This window comes from Camelus bactrianus, chromosome 12 (genome assembly GCF_048773025.1).
Source record: "Camelus bactrianus isolate YW-2024 breed Bactrian camel chromosome 12, ASM4877302v1, whole genome shotgun sequence".
In the NCBI taxonomy this organism is placed as follows: Eukaryota; Metazoa; Chordata; class Mammalia; order Artiodactyla; family Camelidae; genus Camelus; species Camelus bactrianus.
The window spans coordinates 69,127,403-69,152,527 of NC_133550.1; the positions used below are offsets into that span (position 1 = coordinate 69,127,403).

At 61.7% G+C, this 25,125-nt stretch overlaps 1 protein-coding gene across 2 annotated transcripts in view; it reads left to right on the plus strand.

Annotated features, from left to right (window-relative positions):
• Window positions 1–22,239, plus strand: part of LOC123616957 (chemokine-like protein TAFA-5) — a 169,489-nt gene extending 147,250 nt beyond the window's left edge. For both annotated transcript variants that reach the window (XM_074375780.1, XM_074375781.1), the window contains exons 3-4: window positions 271–398; window positions 20,229–22,239. In XM_074375780.1, the coding sequence (XP_074231881.1) occupies window positions 271–398; window positions 20,229–20,237 (137 nt within the window). In that variant the 3' untranslated portion in view covers window positions 20,238–22,239. The remainder of the gene's footprint in view (window positions 1–270; window positions 399–20,228) is intronic.
• The last annotated feature ends 2,886 nt before the right edge of the window (window positions 22,240–25,125 follow it).

Consider the following 25,125-nt stretch of genomic DNA (forward strand, 5'->3'; position numbering starts at 1 on the left):
CTCCAGGAAGGGGCCGTGTCTGCTCCTTGAAACTGTCCCCCACGCCCTTGGTCACTGCTTACCGAGTGGCCCACAGCAGAGCTGGACTTGGGCAGCGAGCAATAGCCTGGGAGGCCAGGGAGAAGGCAGCGGCCCAGCCCGGCCACCCCGGCTGACCGCCGGCGCCGCCCGCCGGGCCTTTGCGCCCGATGTCGCCCGGTGCTGGGAGTCATGCCCCGGGTCCTGCCGTGGCGCTGGGCCCATGCTCACGGCTCTCTCCTCTCTCCGCAGCACGGATTATCAGAACAAAGCAGTGGTGTGACATGTCTCCCTGTCTGGAGGGAGAAGGCTGTGACTTGTTAATCAACCGGTCAGGCTGGACGTGCACGCAGCCCGGCGGGCGGATAAAGACCACCACGGTACGTACGTGGCCCCCAGCTTTCTTGTGGGTGCCCTGGGGCGGGGGAGTGGGCTTCGGGCACCAGAGCACACGGGTGGGTGGGCCCCAGGCTGGCGGTGACAGGGACAGGCGGAAGCTGGTCACTAGCTGGCCCCTGCGCGCAGGCTGCCAGCCGCCTCCTGCTGTGGGACCCCTCTGCCCGGGGCCAGATCGGTCTGTCCCTGGGCTGCTCTGCTCCATCACACCGTCACCGCGTGCGCCTCGGCCCAGTGGCCGGACAGAGGCCCCTCTGGGCTGGCCAGCCCACACCCAAGATTGCTAGTGCCATTGTCTTGTTTCTGGGTGATGTGCCCTGGCTCCAGGCTGGAAGGACGCTTAGAACCCACAGAGGGGCCTTTCAAGAGAAATGATTTGGGGGGGGGCTGTGGGCCTCCTCCAGGCCACCCCCTCCTGCCCCAGGCGTGGTGGCTGTTTGGAGCTAAATCTCCAAAAGCCCCCGAGGGCACTCAGTCCCTCTCAGACCCCCCTGAGGGGCACGGGCCCGCCCTGGGATCCCCAGGCTGGCCCCCCGCAGGCTGGGAGGCAGAGGACAGCAACGCAGTTCTGGGGCCGTCTTCTCTGAGATTCTTTTTCAGAGGAAAAGTCCTCACACACAGGCTGCAGTGGTGCAGGTGGGCCTGCGCCATCCTGCCGGGGCCAGGGGGACAGCAGTGGGGCTGCACGGGCCAGGCGGGCACGGAGCGGGCTCCATGGCCAGCGGTCACCCATGTCCGGGCTCTTCCTCCTGAGGCGTACAGAGGACGCTAAGGGCTGGGGCGGGCTGCGATCTCCTGGCCAAGAGTCCCGCCTTGATGCGGGGGATGTGAGGCCGGGAGGCCTGGGGCTTGGTGGCAGCGTCCGGAAAGCCCCGACTGGGATCCCGTCTCCCCCAGGAATTGCACAGAGAGGTGGCGGCTGTGGTCCTCAGGAATTTTCTGAGGAAAAGCCACCCCCTTCCTGCCCCTGCGTCCTCCGTCTGAGAACTTGGATGGGCCGTGTCAGGGAGGTCCTCACAAGGCCTGTGGGGTTCGCTGCCCCGAGCAAAGCCCTGGATGCTCAGGTCCCACCCGGCAGGCAGGGCGGGTCTGAGCGCAAGTCAGGCCTCAGGGGCACATCCTGAGGTTGGGGCTGGAAAGCCGGGTGTGGCCGTGGGCCTCCACCGGGTCCCTCGGGGCCTCGTGTTCGAGTGAATCGGGTCTGGGGCTCCCCTCTGTGAGCTGTTCCCACAAGGCAGAGACTTGGGGACAGGCAGGGCCTCGGACCACTGGGGCTTCTGTCCCAGGTCTGCGGGGCCTGGGTCAGCGTCGGGGGCCGGGCCGGCCCTGGGCAGGAGACACTGTGCCGGGGTCTTTTGAATGAACGTCGGGAGGAGATGAGGCTGGAGGGGAGGCTCCAGACCACTGCCCACCGCAGCAGCAAGGGTGTGGCTGCGGGCTCAGGCCCGCACTCGGGCCCGCGTGGGGCCGGGCAGGCCCGCTGGAGGAGGCCGCGGAGGTGCCCCGTGCCCTCACAGAGATGGGGCTTCTCCCCTCAGCAGGGTCCCTGCGACCGCCCCCCGCCCCACCCCACCCCCTCCCCGCCAGCGGGGGTTCTGGGAGCCGGCTGCATCTAAAGGGCGCCCTGTGGCGTCCTTGTCGCCCCTCCCCGCGGGCACGGCCTCAGGTCCTTAACTCCCGCTAAGAACTTTGCTGAGAAAGTGCAGACGCCCGTTCCCTCTGACCGCACAGCCCTCGCACTCAGAAGCCTCACCTCGGCTTTTCAGCCGTGAAAACTGCAGCTGTGAGAGGCTGAGATGCTGGCGGCAGCTGGCCAGTGGGTCGTGGGGGCGGGGCTGGAGCCTGCCGGGTCCGCCCGACTCCAGAGCGGCCCTGGCTCTGCCTGAGCCCCACGATCAGTCTCTGATCGGCCCCCCCCGGGAGGGCAGCGCTCACACGGGAGGCATGTACCTCCTTGCAGGGGGCGGACACGGGCGGTGATGCTCCGCGACCTCCTTCCTGTGTGGTGGCCCCGTGTCACCTCCCCACCCAGGACAGGGACCCAGGGCGCGTGGGCTGGCAGAACCAGTGACAACACTGTGGGTCCAGTGGGCTCTGTCGTTTTCCCGACTGTCTGCGGAGGGGTCTCTGGCTCTGATGGAACCCCAGGCCCACGGTGACTGTTTTCAAAGCTTTCTTAAAAGGTTAGTTGAGCTCTTGACCCAAACACTTACAACTGGAGCACGCGGCCCCACGCCCACGGTTGCACCTAGCTCCCCTCGCAGACGGCAGACTAGCGCGTGGGGCTTCACATTGTACCATAAATTGGTTTTCCGTGAGGCGGGCTTTAAGAGCCCTCATGACTGGTGGGCCGCAGACCACTAACTCCATCCCAGCTGCCAGGTTCTCAGCCCGGTGCCCAGCAGCCAGGGCCACATCCCGAAGGGGCAGCCAGCCCACCCCCACCTCATCATGCCTGGCCGCTCCTCTGAGTGGTCCATGGCTGCTCCCTTCTCTGTGTCACCCGAACCGTGAGCTGCCCGAGGGCAGGCACCGCCCCGTGGCCCTGCCACCCCGGTTCCCTCACTCAGGGCTTCCAGAGATACGTGTGCTACATCGATTAATTGATCAGCTGAACCCCCGGGCATCTGCGGATGCTTGCAGTCCCTAGACCACTGCTCTTCCCAGTGCAGGCCATCACCCCGTCAGCGGGGCTGGAAGTAATTTAGTGCATCACGCTTCGCATCTGAAAGAAGGAGGAAGAAATGGAATCAAAATGTCAGAGCACGCCTCGGGTCTCGAGGGTGACGGCCATTCCACGATGCACACACGTCACAACGTGGGGTGACGCAGTGACCGGTGCAGGCCGCCGCGAAAAGCTGGAGACCCAGAGTCCTGCGGGGACGGGGAAACCTGGCACCTGTGGTTCCCGCGATCCCTGGTCCAGGCACTGCGTTCCTGCCCGGTCTGTGCACTGTGATGTTGGTCTGCCCTGGGCAAGGTGACCGGGTGGACATCCGAGGCTCTCCCCAAGGTCACGAGCAGTGTCCCCTCCTTGACACCCATGCAGCTCCCGCTCCCCGAGCCAGGCTGCAGGGTGGCCTCCCCCTCAGCTCCGTGGCTCGCACTGTCCGCTGAGGCCCGGCTGACAGGGCAGGGTAACGGAGAAGGAAAATTCCAGGGTCCCATGTGGGAATGTGGGTCCCACTTCTCTGTTCCCGCTTCTGCCACCTAGAAACCCTGATGGGGCGGGACGTGAAGGAGGGGTGGGGCACGATTCCCCTGGCACAAGCTGAAGGGGGCAGAGGCAGCAGCAGAGCCGAAGGGGGACGGGTGGACTCAGGCCAGCTGAGCCAGACCCCGGGGGGTGGGGGGGGGGCTGGTTCGGTCTTCAGCCCCCAGGATGCAGGAGTCGGGGCTCAGGACCCCCTGTGTGTGGAGTGGAGGAGGCGCTGGAACAGCAGGGCCTGTGGAAAAGACATGGGGCTCCCAGGTGCCCCCTTCCTGGCCCCTGGGTGGGGCACCCTGTGCATCCTGCAGGGCCTGGGCCCACCAGGGGCTCTCCCTGGGGAGGAATCACACCTGAGCAACTCTGGACCCCACAACGCCAGCGTCACAGGTGGAGGGAACTTCCCGCAAACCCCGAGCCCTGAGAGCCGAGGGCACAGTCAGGACACGGGACTTCTCTCCCGAGAAGCTTAGGGTCTGAGCATCTTGCGTAATAAGTGGCCACGCTCCGGGTGACTTAGAGCAACAAAAATCATTCTTTCACAGGGTGCAGGCCAGAAGTCTGAGATCCAGGGGTCGTTGGGGCCGCACACCCTCCGACGTCTCGGGGAGGGTCCTTCCTGCCTCTCCCGGCCTCTGGTGTTTGCCTGCACCCTGGGCGGTCCTGGGCGGTCCTGGGCTGTGGTTCTTGCCTGTGCATCCAACTTCCGCTCTTCCCCGCCAAGCCCAGTGCAGAAAACTGGGGGGGGGGGTGCCGAGAGCTGGGCTCCGAGGGCCTTCTGTGAAGCCTGCCACCCACCCGTTGGTGCTCCAGCGTCCCAATCCTCTGCATGGTGGGGTCACAGGATCCCTGAGGAGCGAGATGGCAGACACAGACCTCGGGAGAAGGGATCAGGGACCCAGAGGAGACGGAGCACTGGAGAGGACAGTGAAGCCGACAGGCTCACCGGCCACTGTGGCTTTAACCCCCGGGTCGGGTGCTGTTTGTTACGAGGTGGTAGCTTCCTGGAGCGAGGAGTTATTTAAAGAGCAGTGAGAAGACGGAAGTGCTTCTGGAGATGCCACACACGCACACGTGGTGTGTGAGTGTCTGTGTGCGCGCATGTGCGGCAGAGTTTGCTGAAACCCCAGGTAGTGTTTGGGACGTCAACCAGAGGACATCTCAGAAAAGCAGGAGTAGAACTTAAAAAAACAAGTAGGAAAGGGGGAGAAAGCAGATGGCAAGAGCAATCCGGGAGGCCTAGAGAGCATAAGGCCAAAAATAGAGAGAAGCCAAGACGGACCATCAAAGCGGAATTTTCTAAACACTTCGTGGCGCCCAAAGCCCCGCCGCCTGTGCGCGGGGACGCACCCCGGGCCGGAGACGGAAGAATAAGGGCCCGTCCTAAGGTGTGTCAGCGTGAAGTTTCAGGCCACGGGAGATGAAAAACACGTTCTGAAAACTCAGAGGGAAAAAATAGGCCACATTCAAAGACACGGACATCAGAGGGTATCTGGCTCCCCAGCGGCGGCGTTCAGGCCGGAGAGCGGCAGCGCGGCCCTTGCGGGGTCCTGGGAGTGCTGGAGCTCCACGCGCGCAGCCCCGCCCCTGGCAGGGGGGAGACCGCCCGCCTGGAATCCGTGACGGGGACGGCCCTCCGGGGTGGGGGGGCAGGCCCGCAGGCGGCCCCACCCTCAGGAGGACGCGGGTGAAGCGTCCGGGGTTGAGGGTGGAGGGGCCAGGACGCTGTGTGCAGCCAGCACGGCCCGCTGCCTCAGGACGGGCTCCGGGAGGGCTCCCCCAGGGAGGGGGTGAGGGGCTCCCTGACGGATGCTCCCAGAAAGCTGTGGCTGAGCCCCAAATGCGTCAGGCGCCAGGGAGTGGAATAACCTGAAGCTTCCCTAGGAAAGTCACCGCAGGGGACAGTACACGGGGAATGTCCGGGAGCCTCGGGTCTGGTCCAGCGTCTCCTCCACTCACATCCATCCACCCGGATGTCTGCCCCGTTGCCTGCTGGGCTGCCCCAGGGAGGTCTGGTCACTCGCATGGTGGACACAAGCACTTCCCCCCAGAACCTCCCGTGGGTCACGGGCACCACTTCCCAAGGGGGTGACCACTGAGCCGGCGTAGCCAGGAGACGTCAGGAAGGAGGGTCCACGGGGCACCTGCAGCTCGGGCCAGGGCGTCACCTGGAGGGAGTGAAGTGGGTGCTGAAGGGGACACCCTCCATCCAGGGGCTGAGGTGCGTGGACGCCACCCCAAGCTAACCATCCGCCACCTGCCCTCCAAGGAGCCCAGGAGGGACCTGTGTCCTCTGTGCACACCACGTCCTCCCAAAGGCGAGAGGCTTTTGTGCAGGAGGGTCTGGGATTAAGGTGTCGAGAGACAGAGCGGACGGTGGGTGCTCACCCAGGCGTGACTCAGAACCTGCACAAACCGTAAACAGCACCCATCATCGCGCCGATCCCCGTCGGCAATCCGTTTTTGTTCTTTGAATCACGGCTATTCATCACCGCGATGATAGCTGGACATTTTAATAGATTCTGTATGTAAACACGGCGTCGATGGCTGGCCCAGCCCCACTCGCCCCCTGAGCACCGACGTTCTTCATCTTCTCGGAGAAACGAGACCAGAAGCAAAACGCTTGGGTCTGACCACGCCCACAACATTTCCGTCGGACATTCGGCCAGTTTCGCAGTAGGAGGCACCCCTCGCTGGTGGCTGTTCACGGTAACAGTGCTTCATTAGCCTCAGGGTTCCTTCAAGTAGCTGTTCTTTGAATCTTTCTTTTTTAAATGATTTACATAAATGGCGAGGGTTGAAATCGGAGGAAATGTGTCCAGTGGAGAAAGACGGTGGGGTCAGGGTGGTGCTGATGCCACAGGGATGCCAGGCAGCCTGCTGAGAGGACAGGGTCACGGCCAGGGTCTGGTCAGCTGAGTTCTGACCTGCTGGTCCATACCTTGGGGTGGCCGTCCTGTTGACCCTACACGGGCAGCCGGGCCCCAAGATCAGTACCTCAGTTTTGCCCCCACCACCTCCCTGCTCTGCATCCTCTTTGGCTCCATCTTGGATGCTGGGATGCAGGAATGAAGCTCTCACGGTCCCCAGATCTCAGGAGGCAGCGGGTACCCCTGGAGGATCCCCAGAGGGCCTGGTTTGGGAGCTGAGAGGGTGGCTGTTGCTTAGAACATGAGGTCGTGGTTGCTGAATAACTGGAGGAGGACAGGAGGGCCCTGGCCAGGTACCCACATCCTGCAGCTCAGCCTGATGGAGGGAGCCCAGGATTTGAGAATCCCACGTGGTTCCAAGTCTCAGCAATGCTAAGGGAGGCTGGGGCCCACCGTAGACACAACGTGTGTCCTGAATGGAGGAACCTGCAGAGCTACTGCACTGAACAGGAACCTCCTCATTCCAGAACCCGCTACCCCGACCCTGCCCATCTCAGCCATCCATGCCAGCCACGGGCTGTCCAGGCCTGCCACCTCCCCTGGCCCTGCGCCCGGCTCAGAGTGCCCCTGAGGCTCCGGGAGCGGAAGGGGCCCCTCGGAATTGGGGCTGTGCGTCCCCGGCAGCCCTGCAAGCATGCATGTTCCCGCCTCGTCAGCAGTGTGTCCTCAATAGGGGCTGACAAATTTCCAAGCCCCCCGTTCCCAGGAGGGCCTCTTGAATGAAAACTATTTGTTGATTCCAGGTTTCAGGAACTAATTGGACAGAAATACTGGCAAAGTCAAATACAGGTTGACTACGTCCTTGTAATCTCACGCACGTCATTGCTTAGTGATTTTTTTTTTTCGTAAAGGACAACACTAAATCTGATCCTTCTTAACGGTGCTGTGAGAATCAGGTCCTATATTTGAGGTGGAGTTAAGTCAGCACGTGCACGGCGGGAATCCTCCAGGCCATGACGTCCTTCCCACCCCAGCGTGGTTCTGGTTCTGTTTCAGAACAACCATGGGTCTGTGGCATCTGCTCCACCTGCACCCAAGCTGCCCTCTCGCCCCCCGAGGTGACCCTGACCCGCCGCCCCCAGCCCTGCCCCGCCGCCCACACAGCAGCCCTGAGGGGGAGGAGCCTCACCGCCACCCCCTCCCCATGGCTTCCGGGCGCCGCAGTGGGCGTGAAATACGGCATTTGGCAGAGACGTTAGTTAAAGATCAGTCTTGAAAAATGAAATGGAAGGATTTGTGTCTCGATCCAAATTACTTGAAATGTCAACTCCCCATTAAGCTGAGACACACCGGGTGATGTAGGTGCTGGGACGGTGCCAACACCAGCATCGTCATCACTGCACCTCCGTCCCTGGGTCCCCTCCTCCCGCCTCCTCCCTGAACCAGAGCATAATCTCAGGCCCACCTGGCCTGGCATGGCCTCTCTGCACCTCCCTGTTCCAAGCTGGTCCAGAGCTGCCGTCCCGACGGGCCGTCCTCCCCTGGGACGGCTGTGATGCACATTTGGGTGGGTGACCTGGCGGGAGTCCCTTCCACTCTCTGAGCCTCAGTTCCCTCATCTGTGCAGGAGGTAACCGTGCCCCAGGCTGAGCTCACGGGTCTCCGGGGCTTCGAGAAGGGGACTGATGGACAGGAAACACTTCTAAACACCCAGGGAGTCTCTGCAGGTGAAGGATGGTCATTGTCCTCCTGCGGCGCCTTCCAGAATATTCTGGAGTGGTCAGGCTCCTGATGGCTGCGTCAGAATGGAGCCACGCCCCGATGCCTCCTGAAGCCCTCCCGCCCATCTGGTCGTCAGCGCGTGTGGCGGGAGCAGCAGGCACCGGGCACGTCTCTCCACTGCGCGTGCCTTAGGTGCGTCTGGCCTGGTGCAGTCACGGCCACCTGGCTTCAGGTTTTCGTAGGATTGGGCGCGTGATGGGCTGCAGTGGCGAGAAGACCAGCAGGCGAGGTGGCTGCCCGCCTGGGCGCCCCCCTTCACACTGTGCAGCCTGGGCCCCAGTGGCCTGGCCGGGAGGAGAGGCCGGGGTGGGGGTGCCCTGCCCTGGAAGGGGCAGGGGTAGCGGGAAGAGACGTGGGGCGGGAGAAAGTCGGAGGAGGGGGCATACCAATCGGCCATCCTCAAAACTCTGACCTCTCAGCGGGGTCAGCCCCCATGGCGAGCCGCCTTTGGGGTCCCATGAAGATCGAGGGTCTCTGCACATCACCCCGAACTTCCCGGCCAGCCTGGGGCAGGCAGGGCCTCACACCCCGCCGGGAGCTGAGAGGAAGGATGCAGACTTGCTCCCCCTGAGCCTGCCGGCCCGTTCCATCTACAAGGGAATAAAAAAGCATCGCAGCCAAAATAGAAACGCAGGCCCGTGAGCGAACGAGCCCCGTCTGTGGGAGGCAGCACTTCCTGAAGACTTAGAGGCGGGGTGAACTCTGGAAATAGTCCCCTGCAGGAGACACAGGCTCCAGGAGAGCGTCTGCTTATAGCATCGGAGACACAGAGGCTGTGACTGTGACCTGGGAGCACGGAGCCAGAGCAGAAGGCAGCCTGGGGTGAAATGCAACGTGCGGAGGTTTGCTGGGTGGACTAGAGGCTAAACACAGAGGGGCCCGCCGTCAGGGTGGATGGGGATGTGTACGGAAGCTGCAGATGATGGCAGTGCCCCTGCGGAGGTGGATGCGGTGATGTGGACACATCTCAAACCAAGAGATAACTCATCAGAGATGCAGGAGACGGAGCCAAAGAGAGAGAAGCCATAAGTACGAAGACAGAGGCTCCACATCCAACCTGAGGGAGTGGACACCGCCAGGGAAGCCACCAGGGCGAGGACAGAAGGAATGGCCAGGTGACAGTGGTAAGAGAGGTCTGCCAAGAAGCTTCCCTGAGCGGGGAGCCCCCATCTAGAGCAGAACCAGAGCGCCCAGGGCGGGGCTCCCTGCACCACCTGGGAATGGAGAGAAGGAAGGAAATCTGCGTAATCGCCCAGGCTGTACTGGGGAAGAACATAAGGGCAGGAGGACAGACGAGCCGCCTTGAACTCAGGAGACCTGAACAAGCGTGAGAGGGAGGACCGTCTCCAGGGATCTGTCGAGAAAGAGTTCCACTTGTGAACGCAGTCCTGTTTCTGGTTGTTGTGCTGGACAGAGGAAGTAAACAGGACAGCTTTCAATTTGCGAGGATGTGGAAAGTATACCACCCACGTACCTTTCCGGAAAAGTCAATGACGGAAGTCTGGAGCCAATCAAAGAAATAGCAATGAGTGGCTGGTGACTGGAAAGGTCATAGGCCACGGGTAAGAAGATCAGTGGTGACTGTTGATGCCAACTAACTACATGGAGCTTGGATAGGAATTATGCCTGTGGCCGTGGTGACACCATTGACAGAATTGGCAACAGTACATTTAACCTTCTCTGTACATTGTGGAGAACATTTTTGTGAAGTAATGAACTGGTTTGTAACCTCGGGTTAAATTGACAACGCCGGCGGGGACTGTGGGGAGCTGCAGGCAGAGAAGAGTCAGCATCTCTTCCTGCAAAGAGGGGACTTACATCATTATGGAAGTGGCTTAATCACTAAAAGTGCACTTAATTGACATAAAAGCCGCCACTAATAGAAACAAGACATGATTTCTTCTAAACTACAGTGGAAGAAAAAGCATGGAAAACTGTATAAAGAAATAAATCATGGAAGAAAGAGAACCAAAAATCAGTGTGGAACGTACTGTTCATGACAGAAATTCAGCACCAGTGGTGACAATAAATGTAAATGGGTTAGTTTCTTCTGCTAAAAGGCAAAGACTATCAAACCAGGTTTTTTAAATAGCCAAATACGCGTTGCCTTCTAAGGGCACTCGTACAAGCAAACAAAGAGTTTAAAAGCAAATAATGAACAAAGAGGTACCAGGCAAATGAAATGGAAAGGAAATCATAGGTAAAATGATGAAATTGGAGCAACCCGCGGGCGTGTGTTAGCACACCTTAGACGTGCATATGATTAGTGACACACGTCAATCCACTACAGTTCAGGTATCACAGAAACCTTCACGTCCTGATCAGCGTGAGTTTATAGGAAGCGAACTGACCATAAACACAATTTTTAGTTGGAATTCAAACAACTCTTAGATCCGTGTTAAGAGTGAGTAAACGCCACCGACAACAGTGCTAACCAGAGCCAGGGCAAAGAGGTTTTGAATAATAAAATCACCATGGCTGAGTCTGCAGCCGCATTCTCAACAGGCTTTTTCTGATTTCCTGCCATTTGTGAAACCTCCATGAAGGTGTCCGTGATCCAAGTTACTAATTAAACCTCAAGAAGAGGAAGGAGTTTGCCAACCTTCTTTTCCAATCACAACGCAGTATGTTTAAAACCATACCCAAAATAATAATCATAACGCTGGCAACCGGAACCTCCCTGTAATTCATTAGTTGAGGGATGGAGTGAAATCTGCAGCCACGCCCACAGGTCACACGCGGGCTGCGAGGTCAGCCTTCCTGGTTCCGTTCCTGGGCAGAGAAGCTGTAATCAGCTTACCTCAGGGACCTGACTTCGCCCCCGTGGCTCAGTTTCTGCATCTGTAAAATGGGCAGGATGCTCTTCCCCAACTCCCGGGGCTGCTGTAAGGACGGGAGGAGTTAGAACCTTGACACCGTTCCTCGGGGCCAGTGCTTACTGGACCATGACGTGTGTGTATTTGAGTTACTGTTAAGCCTCATTTCGAACGTGCTGAGGATAACACGGGGCACCAGCAGGTCTGGGGACGGATGGACTCATCTGTGTACCTGTGTCTTCAGTCACTTAATTTTTAACTCAGGAAGAATGAAAACAAAGAACCCAAGCTCTGGGAAAAGCCATCCTCAAAAAGAGAGGAGAAAACTGTAAAGATGAAAAAGAAAAGTTAATCACTGTTTCTTAAAGCATGGAATTGATTGTTGCATCTCTGGCAACACAAGAAAAATGTGTTTTTACCTCTGTCATGTGTAAATTTTTTTTTTTTTAAGTTAGGAAGTCAGCCTGGAGGGAGGAAGGGAGGTCAGCATGCACTGCGGCCTCACGTGACTCGAGTTTGTCCTGCACAGCCGGTCTGCCGAGCGCTCTGTGTGGAAACTGGATTGCGTGTATGATTTTCTGGGGGGAAATCACCAAGCATAACTAAAGGAGTGGGAACTGCTAAGATTCTCCAGTGAAAGTTCCAGACTGAGCGGTTTTAACTGGCGTACTCTTAATAATGCTCGGAGCGCAGGGATCTCCTCCCCTCAAACTGGAAAATGTGGAAATGACCACTTTCCTTGTAGGAACTAGTGAAATCTTGAAGCCGGAAAGGTCCCGAGAGTAAGAAAAGCACACAAGAAAGCCGCTTCGTTCAACAAAGACTTCTGAGTCTGGGACGTGGGCTGGGGCCGCGCCTGGCCCTCAGGGAGCAGGCATTGTTCTGGGGGTGTAGGTACCTCTCTGGGACCCCTGCCTCCTGGAACGTGCCTTCTCTGGTGGCGGTGATGACTGGGACACACGTCTTCCCGACCTGCGTGAAGTAGCCACCGGCTGACTTCTGCAGTCCTTTCAAAAAAGGCCAGCACACAATAGGTTTACGTAAGAGATGTAAATACATTTTAATATTTCAGAATCGGGCGGAATGGCAAACCACATCAGGAAAAAAGTAAAATATGTGTTCTAATTCAGAAGACGCTGAAAAAGGCACCAGGCAGACACTGGGTTTATTTCTCAGAAGACATCAGAGGAGTGACCGCCCAGACCTCCAGGCCAGCCTGCAGGAAAAGGCGGGCCTCCCTGCAGCCCGGCGTCCCCCCGAAACCAAAGCCACCTTGCACTGAGGCGGCCCTGCCCCACCTGTACCAGGGCCGAGGCCCGGGCCAGCTGTCATGAGGCTGGCCTGCAGTCACCTGGGGACTGGGGACTTCTTAGCGAAGCTCCGGCAGATGCACTCCCAGAAGTGTTTGATGGGAGAAACGCGGTCAGTGGTGCTTACAGACAAGGAACAAAACTCTGGAGAGTCACCTGAAATGCCTTGGAAACTAATTAGGAAGTTTATTAAATTGGACCCATTATGGACGTGGAAGGTTCTCCACTTGTATTCGGCCGTAAGCTTTCATAGACACAGATGAGCCGTGGTCCAGATCAGAGGTTGGCAAACTGCCACCTGCTGGCCAGGCCTGGCCCCCGGCCTACTTTTGTAAACAGCAGGTGCTGGGAAAACCGGCTTCATGTTTGGCAGACATGCAAGTTGGATCCCGAACCTCGCACCACATCCCAGGTTAAATCCCCAGGGATTACAGTTGTGACCTATGACACCTGAAATTCTGAGACGGCGGGGGCCCAGTCCAGGTGAACATTTGTGCTCGGGGAGGGAGGGCGCTGCACAGCGGTGCTCAGTAGTGACCGGTGATGGCAAGTGATGGTCGCGGACACTCAGTGATGCCATTCTGGCCACGCACACAGATCCACCTGTCCAGGCTGACAGCCACCGGGGCCCGCATTTTACAGATGAGGACACCGAGGCCTTCTGCAGGGCCCCCTCTCAGGGCGCAGCCCTGACTTACCTTGACATCCCAAACTTCGGAAAGTCAAGCTCCCCTCCCAGAGAACAGAGGCAGAGCACAAGGTGGGCATCGGGGGACCCACCCAGCAGGAGCTGGTTCCTAACCCCCGGGTGGGGGTAGCACGCAGACACGGGCGCACGGCCCAGAGCTGGAGAATTCCTAAAACCGAAAGCGGGGATGGCCTCGAGGATGCCGGTCAGCACGGGGACGGCCTCGAGGGTGCCGGTCAGCGCGGAGACTTGCCCGTCTTTCCCGAAAGCGCTCAGACGACGTCATGGAGAGAATCAGAAATGTGCGTTTTAGCCCCTTGGGAAAAGTCTGGCAGTGGCTCAAAATGTCAGACACAGAGCTGTGACCCTGCACTCCTCTTCCGACGCTGCTGCAAACAGACAGATGTGGAAGGACATTCGAGCCGGAAAGGGTTTGACTGACGGGCTGGCGGCTGGCAGGGTCACTGCGCCCTCCGCTGAGTCCAGTGCGGAGGTGACCTCCCCACCCCTTGAAAGCAGACACAGGAAATGGATCAGCGAGGGTGGACCCGAGCTTCCCAGGCACGCGTGGCCGCCCTCACCGCTGCGCGGGGCCAGGGGTCAGCGGGGGCCCCTCTGCTGCCACCTCCGAGGCTGCGTCCTCCACCTGCCCACCCTGCCGTCACCAGGCCGCCTTGCTGGCGTCGCCGTTGAGCTTGGGCCGACAGGGCAGCTGTGAGCCGCAGTCGGCCGGGGCCGTCGTCCTCTGATGCCAGCGGGGCTCTCGTTGCTGGCGCGGGACTGGATTAGGCAAGTGACGGGTGGGACTTCAAAGGCCGACTCGGCCTCCGGACAGAGAGGGCAGGGGTCTGAGGCTGGTGCGCACTTGTCAACCCTCCCTTAAGAAAAGCCGTGGGAAGCTGGTGGTCCCCAGGCAGTTGAGTGTGTGTGGCTGTCCAGGCAGCCTGCTGCAGAGCTGGGGTGACCTGGGTGATGCCTGGCCGTCCTGGGACACCGGCACAGCGTACCAGCAGCATCGAGGCAGTGGGGGCAGCATCCTGTCTCCCTGGAGGGCATGGGTGGGGCTGAGCTGGGCCAAGTACATTCCGTGAGGGGAACAGGGCCAGCCTCAGCCTGGGGGCCTCATCCTGCGGGGCACCTCCCGGCAGGAGCCGGGCGGCACCTGGACAGGATGCTGCAGGGGTCCCAGGCCTCCCTCAGGTGGAGTGGCGCTCTCAGCGGCTTCCCTAACCCAGGACCCAGTGAGACTGAGGCCAGGTGCCCACCACCTGCAGGGTGGGCGGAGCCAGGGGTCCCTGCACGAGGCCTGGGGCCGGGCCCTGGACCGGGGAGCGTTATTTTTTGGTGCTGGGTATGCACTTCTGGACTGGGAACCGTCTTACTGCTCAGCGGGTTGGAAGCCCAGTGTGGCGCGGCCGGCCTCTCTCCCTGGGTCTCCTGAGGGGAATCCAGGTGTGGGCCGGGCTGCACTCGCCTGGGGCTCCGGGAAGCATCCTGTCCCAGGCTCCCTCCCAGGCGGCAGAATTCGGGTCCTGGGTGCTGTAGGACTGAGGCCTGTTTCCTCGCGCCTGTCGCTGGGGGCCTGGCTGCCCCGGAGGTCGGCACGCTCCTCCAGGCGGCGCCCTGACCTGGGTGGCGGCAGGATCAGGGGCTGTGCGTCTGTCCCTGGTGTCCGCTGGTGGCTGTGGTTCCACTGACAGAGTCTCCCCCCGACACTCTTGTGTGGGCGCCACCTCTGTCCTGCCTTCACTTTTAGAAAATGGAGTAGGAACTAAGGCACTTGTGGGACCTGTGAAGGCAGGTCCTCCGGATCGTCCGCCTCTGCATCCGCCACCTCGTCCTGCTCGCCACAGTCCTGGGGCGTGCGGTTTACTTCCAGCAGCCTCCTGGCTGCCCTGTGCGGTGCGGGCCGCGTGCTGCTCCCCCGGATGGTTGGCCGACAGCCGCGTGCAGGGCCCTGGGCCACGGTGCCGGGTGCTTCCCTGAGAGAAGGGGGCCTGGGCTGCGGCGGGACTTCGTGAACAGACATCCTTGGCAAACCTCCACCCCCAGGGAACCCCATGACGGGTGCCATCACTTTCTCTGGGACTAAGGGACCAGTTTCCGTTTATTTACTCCGGGGCTCATAGACCCAGAGAAGCCAAGACAGAGCATTCTTGGGCCTTGATTCTCGGATGTGCAGGCGTCCTGCGGGAGAAGGTGAGGGGGTCCTGGTGAGCTTGTCGGGGGCAGCCGTGCTCTGCTCACACCCTCTCCTCCCGTGGAAGGGGGAGCCGTGCACCTGTGTGGTCCCAATTCAGACGCCCCTTTAGAGGATGTGGAGACGGAGGGTCTCAGCCACATTCTTCCCAAGACCCCAGACCTCACCGGTGACAGACCCCAGGCCGAGCTCTGTCGGGGAGGGGTGATGGTGAGGCAGGGAGGGCGCACTGGGGTGGCTGCAAGGAGGTGACTGTTGCCAGGGTCCTGCACCGCACGCTCTCTGAGCCCTGGGTCAGCACAGCCATGCAAAGGCCCCCCAGGGCCAGGCGAGGAGTTGTCCAGAATACACACACATGCGTGCACACACACATGCGCACACACCCCTGCACGTACACACACTCCCGTCAACGTTCCTTTTCAAATGCCTGTGAAGAACGCCGTCGGTTCTGTGGGACGCTTCTGTCACTGGGTGTTTAATCAGCCTCCCATACCTCTGCGGTCTTTGTCGGTCTTTTTTAAGCAGGGGTCTTCCTCGCAGAAAAGCTGGGGGTGAGGCCCTCGGAGCTGGTAGAGGCCCCGAGGAAGTACTGGGCGGTCACTCACCACAGGACCCCCCAGGGAGTGGGTCTGAATCACCGCGTTAACGGCTACTCGCTGATCACCCCTCAGAGTCGAGGGTGGATTTGCCATCAAGGGGACACCATGGTGTGGCCCCTGACCTAGCCCTGCTTGGAATTCACAGCTACCAACTTGCATAAAATAAACTCCAGTCTGGTTCTCTGTAAAAGCTAAGTAGAACAGCACACACCTTCCCCGAAGGGCCCTGGCACTCCCAGCGCGCCTCCTTCCCCAGCTCTCTGCCTCATGGCACAGAAGGGCTGCGTGGTCAGTGCTGGCCCACATTCGCTCAGTGCCCTGGTGACAGCAGTCTGTTGCCTGCTCCCCAGTTCCCTCCCGTCCAGGTGCCACGTCCTCTCAGGCAGCTGAGCGATGGGCATTGTGATGGCTAAGACAGATAAGATGCCTGGAGCAGCCCTGCTGCGTCCGAAGCTGATGTCTGATCTCCAGGCTCCCTGCTTGGGTTTGTAAAGCCTGAGAAGCGCATTAGGGCAGGCCTGGGGAGGGGGGCTGGGGGGTTCCAGCCGCCCCCCTCCAGGTCTGCCTTCAGCAGCCTGCTCTGGTGCCCTCTCCATCTCCTTCTGCTGGGGACCCCTTCTCAGCGCTCAGTCTCCCGCACACTCAGCCCTCCATCCCCTGCGGTTCAGCTACTCCGCCATCTGCAGCAGCCCCGCGCCCTGGCCAGCAGGTGCAGCGTCAGCATCTGTCCTCCCACCCGCAGGGTCCGCTCTGCAGGGGTGGTCCGAGCAGGGCCCGAACGTGCTGGCTCTTTCCAGTTCACTCGAGCTCCCCGCTCTGCCTGGGTGCCCACCGCACTCCTGCCCTTTGTTGGTCCTTGATCGGCGCAGCAAAGAGCTCATCCTGCAGCCTGGCTCCTCCGGTCCTGGAGCTGAGTGGCTGCAGTGCGTTAAAGCCAAGGAGGAGCCCTGCTCACAGAGGCCCCGGAGAGGAGGGCCTCCGGCCTGTGCTGAGCCTGGAGAGGCCGACGCGGCACCGGAGCCCTCGCCGGGGGTGCGGTGGGAGGACAGAAGTGGGGACCCTGAGGCCACCCTGGCTTCTCCCCGCTGGCTGTGTAGCCTCTGGGGGCTCCTGACTTGGGTCCTCGCTGTGTTTGGGGGAAGATGACGGACAGAGTTGCCCACCTGCTCTGCCTGGAGCGGGGCCGGCTGGCTGTTCCACCTGCTTCATAAGCACAAGAAGACGCGAGGCAGCTGAGAGCCTTCGGATCACTTACCTGAGGACCCGCTCTTCCACGAGCAGTGGCTGTAGCTGAAGGGCGTCCCCAGGGTCACAGGTGGAAGCCCTGACCCACAGCAGGACTGCATCTGGAGGCACGGAGGTGCCTGAGGTTAAATGAGGTCCCGGGGTGAGTCTGACCCCACAGGAGCGTGGTCCTGCTATGAAGCGGACGAGGCAGAGGACGGGCCACGTGTGGACACGTGAGACGGCGTCCACAAGGGTGGGCGGTACCCAGAGGACCAGCCCGGCCACACCTGGATCCCGGGTTCCAGCCTCTTCCTGACGTGACCTGGAGCTGTGTCTTGGTCTCGGTGTGGGTGTGGGAGCCCTGTTCCTTCACTGATGTGGCTCTGGGGCAGCGAAGCCCCGGGCGGGGATGGCTGATGGCCCTGGCATCCTGCAGGAGCCCCGCCTGCTGCTCTTAGCACCGGAGGTGCCTGTGCCTTCCCCCTCTGTGAATTCAGGCATGTCCGTCCATGGAAAGCTTAGCTTCTGGCCGCTCAGCCCGGGGCCCCAGGGAACGCATCCTTGACCTTGTCCAAGGGGGAGGCTCAGCTGGGCACATGAGGCCCCCAGGACCGGGGCCAATGCCTGGACACAGGTGCAGGCAGCTCTCGGATGGAGCCACATTCCTCCTGCTGCCCCCGACTGTGGGGTCCCCTGATGGACAGGCCGTCCCTGCACACCCGCATAGGACGCGAAGGCGGAGATGACTGGTCACAGCCCTGCCACCCAGTGAAGGGAGCCCCCCACCCCAGTGCGATAGACTGTAATGGAGAATCCCACAGATTACAGGAAGGGAGGCGGCCCCAGATCCAGCTGCACATGGACAGAGCGGAGGCAGAGAGGGGCCGGGCCAGGGCGGGAGGGCCCCAGGCCTGCTTCTGTTCTGCCTGGGGGTGGAGGTGCGGGCTGGGGGCGGGAGACCATCTCTGCTTCTGCCACACCGGGCGGGAGGCTCTCTGACCCCAGAAGAGGACAGTCGTGTGGGGCAGGGGGCCAGCTCTCCACCCTGATCTGGATGCTCTGCCAGGTTTTGCAGCAGAAACCAGCGCCCAGCCCGTGCTGTGTCACGGGGCACAGGCCATGTCACGCCCGGGCTCTGCGCCCCGCGTCCCCGCCCTTCTGGGCCTGGCCTGGGTAGGTGGAGACAGAGCGACAGCTGAGCCCCACCCGGCCCCCACCCCACCACCTGCCCCTGGGGCTTCTCTCAGGAGCCCCCATCACCCCGAGCGGGCCCCACGTCTGTCCTCACTTCCTCGGTGGGTGCCCGCCAACCTGGAGCCTCAGGCAGCCTTGGGGCTGGGGGCCGAGACACTGACGCTCCCCGGACCCCTTCAGCTTTGGTCCAGCGCTGCCATCAGCCTGCTGGGTGGTCCTGGGCCTAAAACACCTAAACACCAGTGAAGCGGCCCCCACTGATGGGTCCAGGGCACTGCCGCATACAGCTGGGGACGAGAGGGCAGGATGCAGGGAGGCCTCGGGGGGCCCGAGGGTCTCAAAGCTGCTCCCTGGAGCCCTGTGCCTGCCACCGGGTTCCAGGGCCACAGGCTTGGGGGAGAGGAGGCTGAGTGAGTCCTGACCAGTGGGCAGCTTCTCTTCCTGGCTCCTGGCCGGCATCGGGAGCTGCAGGGGTGAATGCGGCGCACTGGCCCTGGCAGGGCTGGGGGAGACGTGCAGACCAGGCGCCCCAGGGAGAAGCGTCGTCTGTCCCAGGTGGAGACCAGTTCCAGCCGGTGTCCAGACTGCCCCTGAGCTGGTCACTGGGTGAAGACAAGGGCCCTCTCCCGGCCCCCGCCAGCTGATTCCAGGACAGGATGAGTGGTCAGGGCAGGTCACAGGTGGTGCCCCGGGTGGAGCTGTCTGCAGAGGGGTGGGGTGGGGGGCTCCAGGTGAGCAAGGACAGCGGGCGCACAGCCTGGCGCTGCCGAGGAATTGAGAGCACCCAAGAGGCCGCGGTGCGGCCAGCATGGCAGGGACGGGGACCTGCGACATGGGCGGGGTTGGATGGGAGTCTGCTGGGAGCCCCAGGGAGGAGGCACGGCTCAGGTAGGATGGGGTGGATCCGGGGCCCAACAGGAGCCTCTGTAAGGAGAGGTGGGGGGGGGGGTCAGAAGTTGAGCTGGGATTTCTGGGGCCACCCAGCCTCTAAGAACAGGCCCCCAGCCCATCTGGAGAGGCCCCTCCTGGGCCCCTCACACCCGCTTGGTCCAGTCTCCTCCGTCCCCACCCCTAGAGCTGAGCCCTGCAGGGAGACAGGGCAGGAAAAGGCAGCCCCAAGCCCTACCGAGCCGGGTCCTGCAAGGCAGTGGCCACCAGGAGACTGTCTATGGGATGCCAGGCCCTGGGCTCCCTGCCTGGGACTGGGGCCACCCTAGAGGACAAGGGAACCAGTGCCCAGTGGAGACATAGGGTGGGAGGTTTCTAGAGCCAGGGCCCCACCACTGTGGCTGCAGCACTCCGTGGAAGCTGTAGGCTGTTCTGTCTCCATCATTTTAACGGTGATATTCCCGCCGCCCCAGAGCTGAGACTGGGAACTGACAGGTCGCTGCACGGCCGTGAGCTGCGTGTCCTGTCGCGTTTCCTGGGACTCTGGGACAGTGAGGGCCTCGTCAGCCAGCACGTGCACACCACCCCAGCCCTGCAGCCTCCCAGGGGCCCTGTGGGCATGAGGCACACACGTTCCCATCACTCTGTCGGTACAGCTATGCCGCACCCGCTGTGTGCAAGGCCTGGTTGGGGAAACAGGCGGATGTAACGCACGGGGCGGAGGACACACAGCCCAGACTGGCAGCCAACAGTGCTCCGCCGTGCTCTCCGCCATGGCCAAGGGCCGGTGGGGCGCCCAGGGCATGGAGGAAGGAGGAGTCCCTGGGGCTTCTCTCTGTGGCAAGTGTAGATTTTTCCTCCAGCCTTCAGGTCAGAAATCAAGTTTTATGTCCCCACGAAGGTCAGCTGGCATCTCTTAAGCACACTGTCCGGGCGAGGCCAGCCTCCCAGACATTTGCTGGGTTCTGCCATCCCCTACCGGGGCCCTCCAGGTCCACAGAGGCTGACAGCCCTCCTCTCTTTGCTCCACAGGTCTCCTGACAAACGCAGCCCCAGAGGGGCCCCGGGAGTGGCCTTGGCTCCCTGGCAAGTCCACACCTTGGCCACGGTTCCCGTCCGTCGAGGACGACACCATTCTCCGTCATCCGCCCACCCTCCGTTTCTCTGTGGCCCGTCAAGGGCACCTGCTTCCTGGGCCTCCTGAGCTGAGTCTGTCCATCCGGCTGCCCAGAGGAGTGAGGCCTGGGACACTGGGACACACAGCGGGGCTGCACCGGGCATCCGTCCGTGGGAGCCTGGCCTGGCCCGCCCTCCCTACCGAGGAAGAGGAGGAGGAGGAGGCTGCAGTCCAGCTGGCCCGAAGGAGGACAGCACCGGCCCGGGGGAGGACGGACTCTCGGGCGCAGAAGTGGCCTCTCCTGGTGCCCCAGACTGTCCGAATCGCTTTTATTTTCTTACCCTTTCAGTATATTCAATAGACCAAAGATCAAAATCTATTTTAACGCGGACTCGCCCTCACCATCAGAGTCCCTGGGTTTGACTGGGCGGCACAGGGCAGAGACATGCTGGTGGCCCCGGCGGGGCGGAGGGGGCGGCCCCGCCAGAGGCCTCCGCCCCAAGGACACTGTGGTGCCACCTGAGGGGCCGGGTCGGCCGGAGGACCCCGCGGCTGCTCTGCGGGACACGGCGGGCGATGTCCCCACGCAGCAGACCCGGCGGGCGCGCCTCCCCGGGAACCCAGGCCGCGTGCTCACCCCGCTCCTCTGTACTTAGATGGACTTGATCGTACTAAACTCACTTTCTGTTTTAACCAGTTAAACACGCCTCTCTGCAGCTCCATCTGGTAGTGGGATAATCCAGAATTCGCCAAGAGCATGTTGGGTCTCCCATGACGGCTGTCTCATCAGATCACCATTTAGCTCCAGAAAGCAAATTAAAGAAAACTAAAGTAACCCTTGTTTGAAAGAGATCATTAAATGTATTTTGCAAAGCCTAAAGTTATATATTTAACAGTTTTTATATGTCGTATATTTGTAGAAAGCCCTATTTAACAGTTACTGTGGCAGCCCGGGCGGTCCCGAAGGCTCTGGTGCGGGCGGCGGGGCCCGGAGCCCCGGACACTGGGCTCCCGGGCGCCGGGGAGGGCGGGGCTGGGCGGCTAGCTGCGGCCACATCCACAGTGGCGCCGCACGCCGGCCTGGGCCGGTGGAAGGGCCTGCTGCTTCTCGCTTGGTCTGGGCCGGGCGATGCCCTACTTGGTGAGCAGGCCTTTGGTCACGGCTCCTCTGACGGATCTGTCTCCCTTTTTCTTGTTCCTCCCACACTCACAGGTCTTGAGGGCGGCCAGTCCCTTCTTCCCAGTCAGATGCCCGCTCCTTCCCAGTCTTCACGTCCGAGGGGGAGACGCGGGGGCTGGGCCGGGCCCCCGGCCTCCCCACAGCCTCCTGCGAGGCGGTGTCCCCGAGCCCCCTGAATGAGGGGCCCCCAGGCCAGGTCCCCTTGCTTCCCTGAGCTTTAGCTGAGGCGTACTACCTAAGGGTCCGATTAACCGGAGCGTCATGCTAGCTCTATGCTACTAAAAACCAGTTTAAAACCAGACTATATAGAAGCTGTCCCCACACCCACAGACTAAAGACAGGAGAGAAAGCCCAGTTATTTAAGACCCGTTCCGACGTCCATGAGTGTTCGCCTTGCCGCCGCCGCCGCCGGGTTAGAGGTGTCTGCATCCTGGAGGGAAGGGGATGGCCAAGGTTCTGTTTGTCATCACAGAGGAGGCTGCCTGCGAGGACGCGGTCTCGGCCCCAGGCTCCGCGAGCAGGACGGCCCGGGAGCGCCCCCGGCCCGGCACGCCTCTGCCCTGCCCTGCCCTGCCAGCATCCCCACCACCCCCTCCCCGCCTGTTTCTTCGGACAGCGAGTGCAGGCTCTCCCAGGGCAGAGACCGGGAGATTTCCTATGTCACGGCACTTTTTTCTTGTTTTACAGTATTCAGTTTTGTGTTGATTCAGCTAAATTATGGAAATAAAGAAAAAATCCTTTGATAAGCATGGCTTCTGTTCGCCGGCCGCGGTGTCCTGGGAGGGGCTGCGGCTGGCGTGGTGGGCGGGGACAGAGCCTCCTTCCGGGTGGTGGGCCCGCCAGACGACGCTTAATCGAGAGCCCTCTGGGTTTTCCTGGACCCCCGAGTATGCTCCCTGAGGCCCCACCCCCAGCGAGTGGACAGAGCCTGGCCTATAACCCCACGCCATCCCCTCTGAGGCTGTGCGCCCTCTCCAAGCCGGTGGGGAGGCAGACAGCCGCACCTCTTCACGTCTTCCCGGGGTCTGTGAGCCAAGCCCCGCACACTCCCCCAGACACGGGAGCAGAGCCCTACCCAGGGGCTCCCAAAGGAGACCCGAGTCTAAAGGACCCCCTTTCCAGGGAAATCTACCCCAGTCTCCAAAGAGCAGTCCCTGCTGTGTTGAGAGCCCCCCGTCCGTGGCTGTGCGCGGTTGGGGGAGGCCACGCCTGCTGGGCTCCAGCGGCTCTTTACGAAACACTGATCAGCCCTGGGACCTGCGGCTGGGTGGTGGGTTGTGAGCCATCTGAAGTCTGTGCCTGATGTGAGGGGACCTCACTGGCCTTTGGAGCTGTTACAACGGGTGAGAGACCCCCGCCCTCTGGCACAGAGCGGGCTTGTCCTGGGATGGAAGGAAAGGAAAACAACGAAGGCCTAGCTGCTGCCACAGGGCCCCCAGGTGGGCCCTCCCGCTCTGGGTGGGGGCCCGGGTGCCCATGTCAGAAAGGGCTTTCCCCCAGGGCAGGGGGCACCTGGGGGAAGTGGCTTAGAGGCTTTGCAAACAGGCCAGGGCAGTGTGGCCGGGAAGGAGAGGGGGCCCCACGGCCCCCTCCTCTGTCCACACAGAACAGTGAGGAGCGGGGAGGAGCAGGGGTGTGAGTGTGCCGGAGGGAACACTGCCACCCGACAGCCACCTGCCCAGTCGCTATTCTAGAGTCTTCTGGGAGTAACAGAGGGAAAAACAAAATCGTGACACTAGAGAAAAGATAAAGAGCTTCAGGACAACCAGATCTCATAAAAATGGACAATCACCTTCAACCAGAGCCGGGGGTGCACCTGTCAGGGTGGGCTGGGTGATGCTGCAGTAACAAACAGCCCACCTCTGCAAAGCCGACCTTCCCATCCTCAGGGCTCTCCCCTTGAGCCCCCAGCCGGTGTGCCTGGCGGAGCCGTCTCCAGAGAGGCTCCCTCCCTCTCCGTGATCGGGGACCCTGGAGCACCAGTACCGCTGCAAAGGCTTCTGCGTGGAGGTGACGCCTGCCCCGCCCGCTCTGCTCCGGCCACGCCCGCACGTCTCAGTCTCGGGAGAGAAGTGACAGTGCCGCTTCTGTTGTTTGTTGATTTGAGCTGCTGGCCTGGGTGTCCTTACCCACCAAACGGCACAGGCATCGTTGCCGCCCACCTCCAGCCCTCAGTGCCCCAGAGCGTGGAGGCGTGAGTTCCCCTCCCCACACTGGGGGACGACACGCATGGTCTACACGGCGCCCACCTCCACGGTGAGCTGAGGCTGAGACAGGCATGGGCGCTGCCCCAGGAGGGAGAGGATCGGACAGTCCTCCTGGGCCGCCCGCTGGCCCCTCCTGCGGCCCCAGGCCAGCCTTGCTCTCTGGCAGACTGAGGCCCAGTGTCCTCAGGGCACAGCCCGGGCCTGGGGGAAGCCACCCGGCCTTGCGATGGGAGGGCGGGAATTTGGAGTCAGCCCGGTTTCAGCTGCTGGTGTAGGTGAGACGCACCTCCTCTCGGGGCCTCCCTGTTGGTGGACCAGAGAGGGCTGAGCTGAGCCCCCCAGGGTCCCTGAGCAACGCAGGAATCGCCTCAAAGTACAGGAGGGGCGTGGCCTTCGCCCCTAGTCGTGGCCGTTTAGGGGCAGCTGCACGTGAGAGCGCCACTGGCTCCCTGCTCTGTCTCTCGAACTTGTCCCACAGCCACATTTAACAGCGAGGCCCTGTGGTCACCTGTTGGCCAGCATCCTTGCTCCGCGTCTTAGGAGATGAGGATGTGAACCCAGGCTGCAGGAGAGGGGGAGCTGTGGGCACCTGCCTGTGGGGCCCGGGGAGCCGTTTCCACAGTCACTGTCATTACGGCCATCAGGCACATGCTCGCGATCAGTTCCTGGACCGGCCAGTCAGGTTGTGTGGACACCGCACATGTGTGTGCGTACCTGTGTTCAGGGTCACCATCGTGTGCTGAGCACTTTCCAAGTCAGGGGTCCGGGGAGGAGCCTCGAGGAGCCCCATGGTCACACTCAGAGGTGTTGGTCTGGAGAGCGGCTGAGACGGGCTCACCCGTGACGGCACCACCATCAAAACCTCGGCTGTCCAGGTGGACGCCGGCAGCCCTGCGTCCCCAAGGTATCCCAGGTAACATCACGCTGGCATCCGGAGGTGGTCACTTCACCGTCCTCATCCTGAGCTGACCGCCTCCCAGAGAGGCTGGCGCCATGGGAACCGTGCGTCTCCTGAAAGCCTTTGTGGGATGTGAGGACAGGGAGACTGCCGGAGACGCCAGGGCGCCGGCGTCAGGCAGGAGGCTGGGGCCGCACACGACCGTCCTGCCTGTCCGGCTGATCGCAGCCGCTGGGTCACCGTGCCCGCCGCAGAGCCGGAGACAGCGCCCGTGCGGCTGTGGAGAGGACCTGCTTCAGGGCCCGAGAAAGTTCCTGGGAAGCTGGTCCTGCTCCCTCAGGGCCCAGGGAGAGGCAAGTTGGGGTGCCGGAGGGGCCCCGTACTGCTCCAGCCGAGGCTGAGGGAGGGGAGCGCCCGCGGGAGGGGCTGGAGGAGGCAGATGGGAATGGGGTGTGCTCAGAGGCAGAGGGCGGTGGGTGCCCCGCTGGCTGGGACGGGCGTCCAGGCTGCTCAGCACAGGCCCAGGA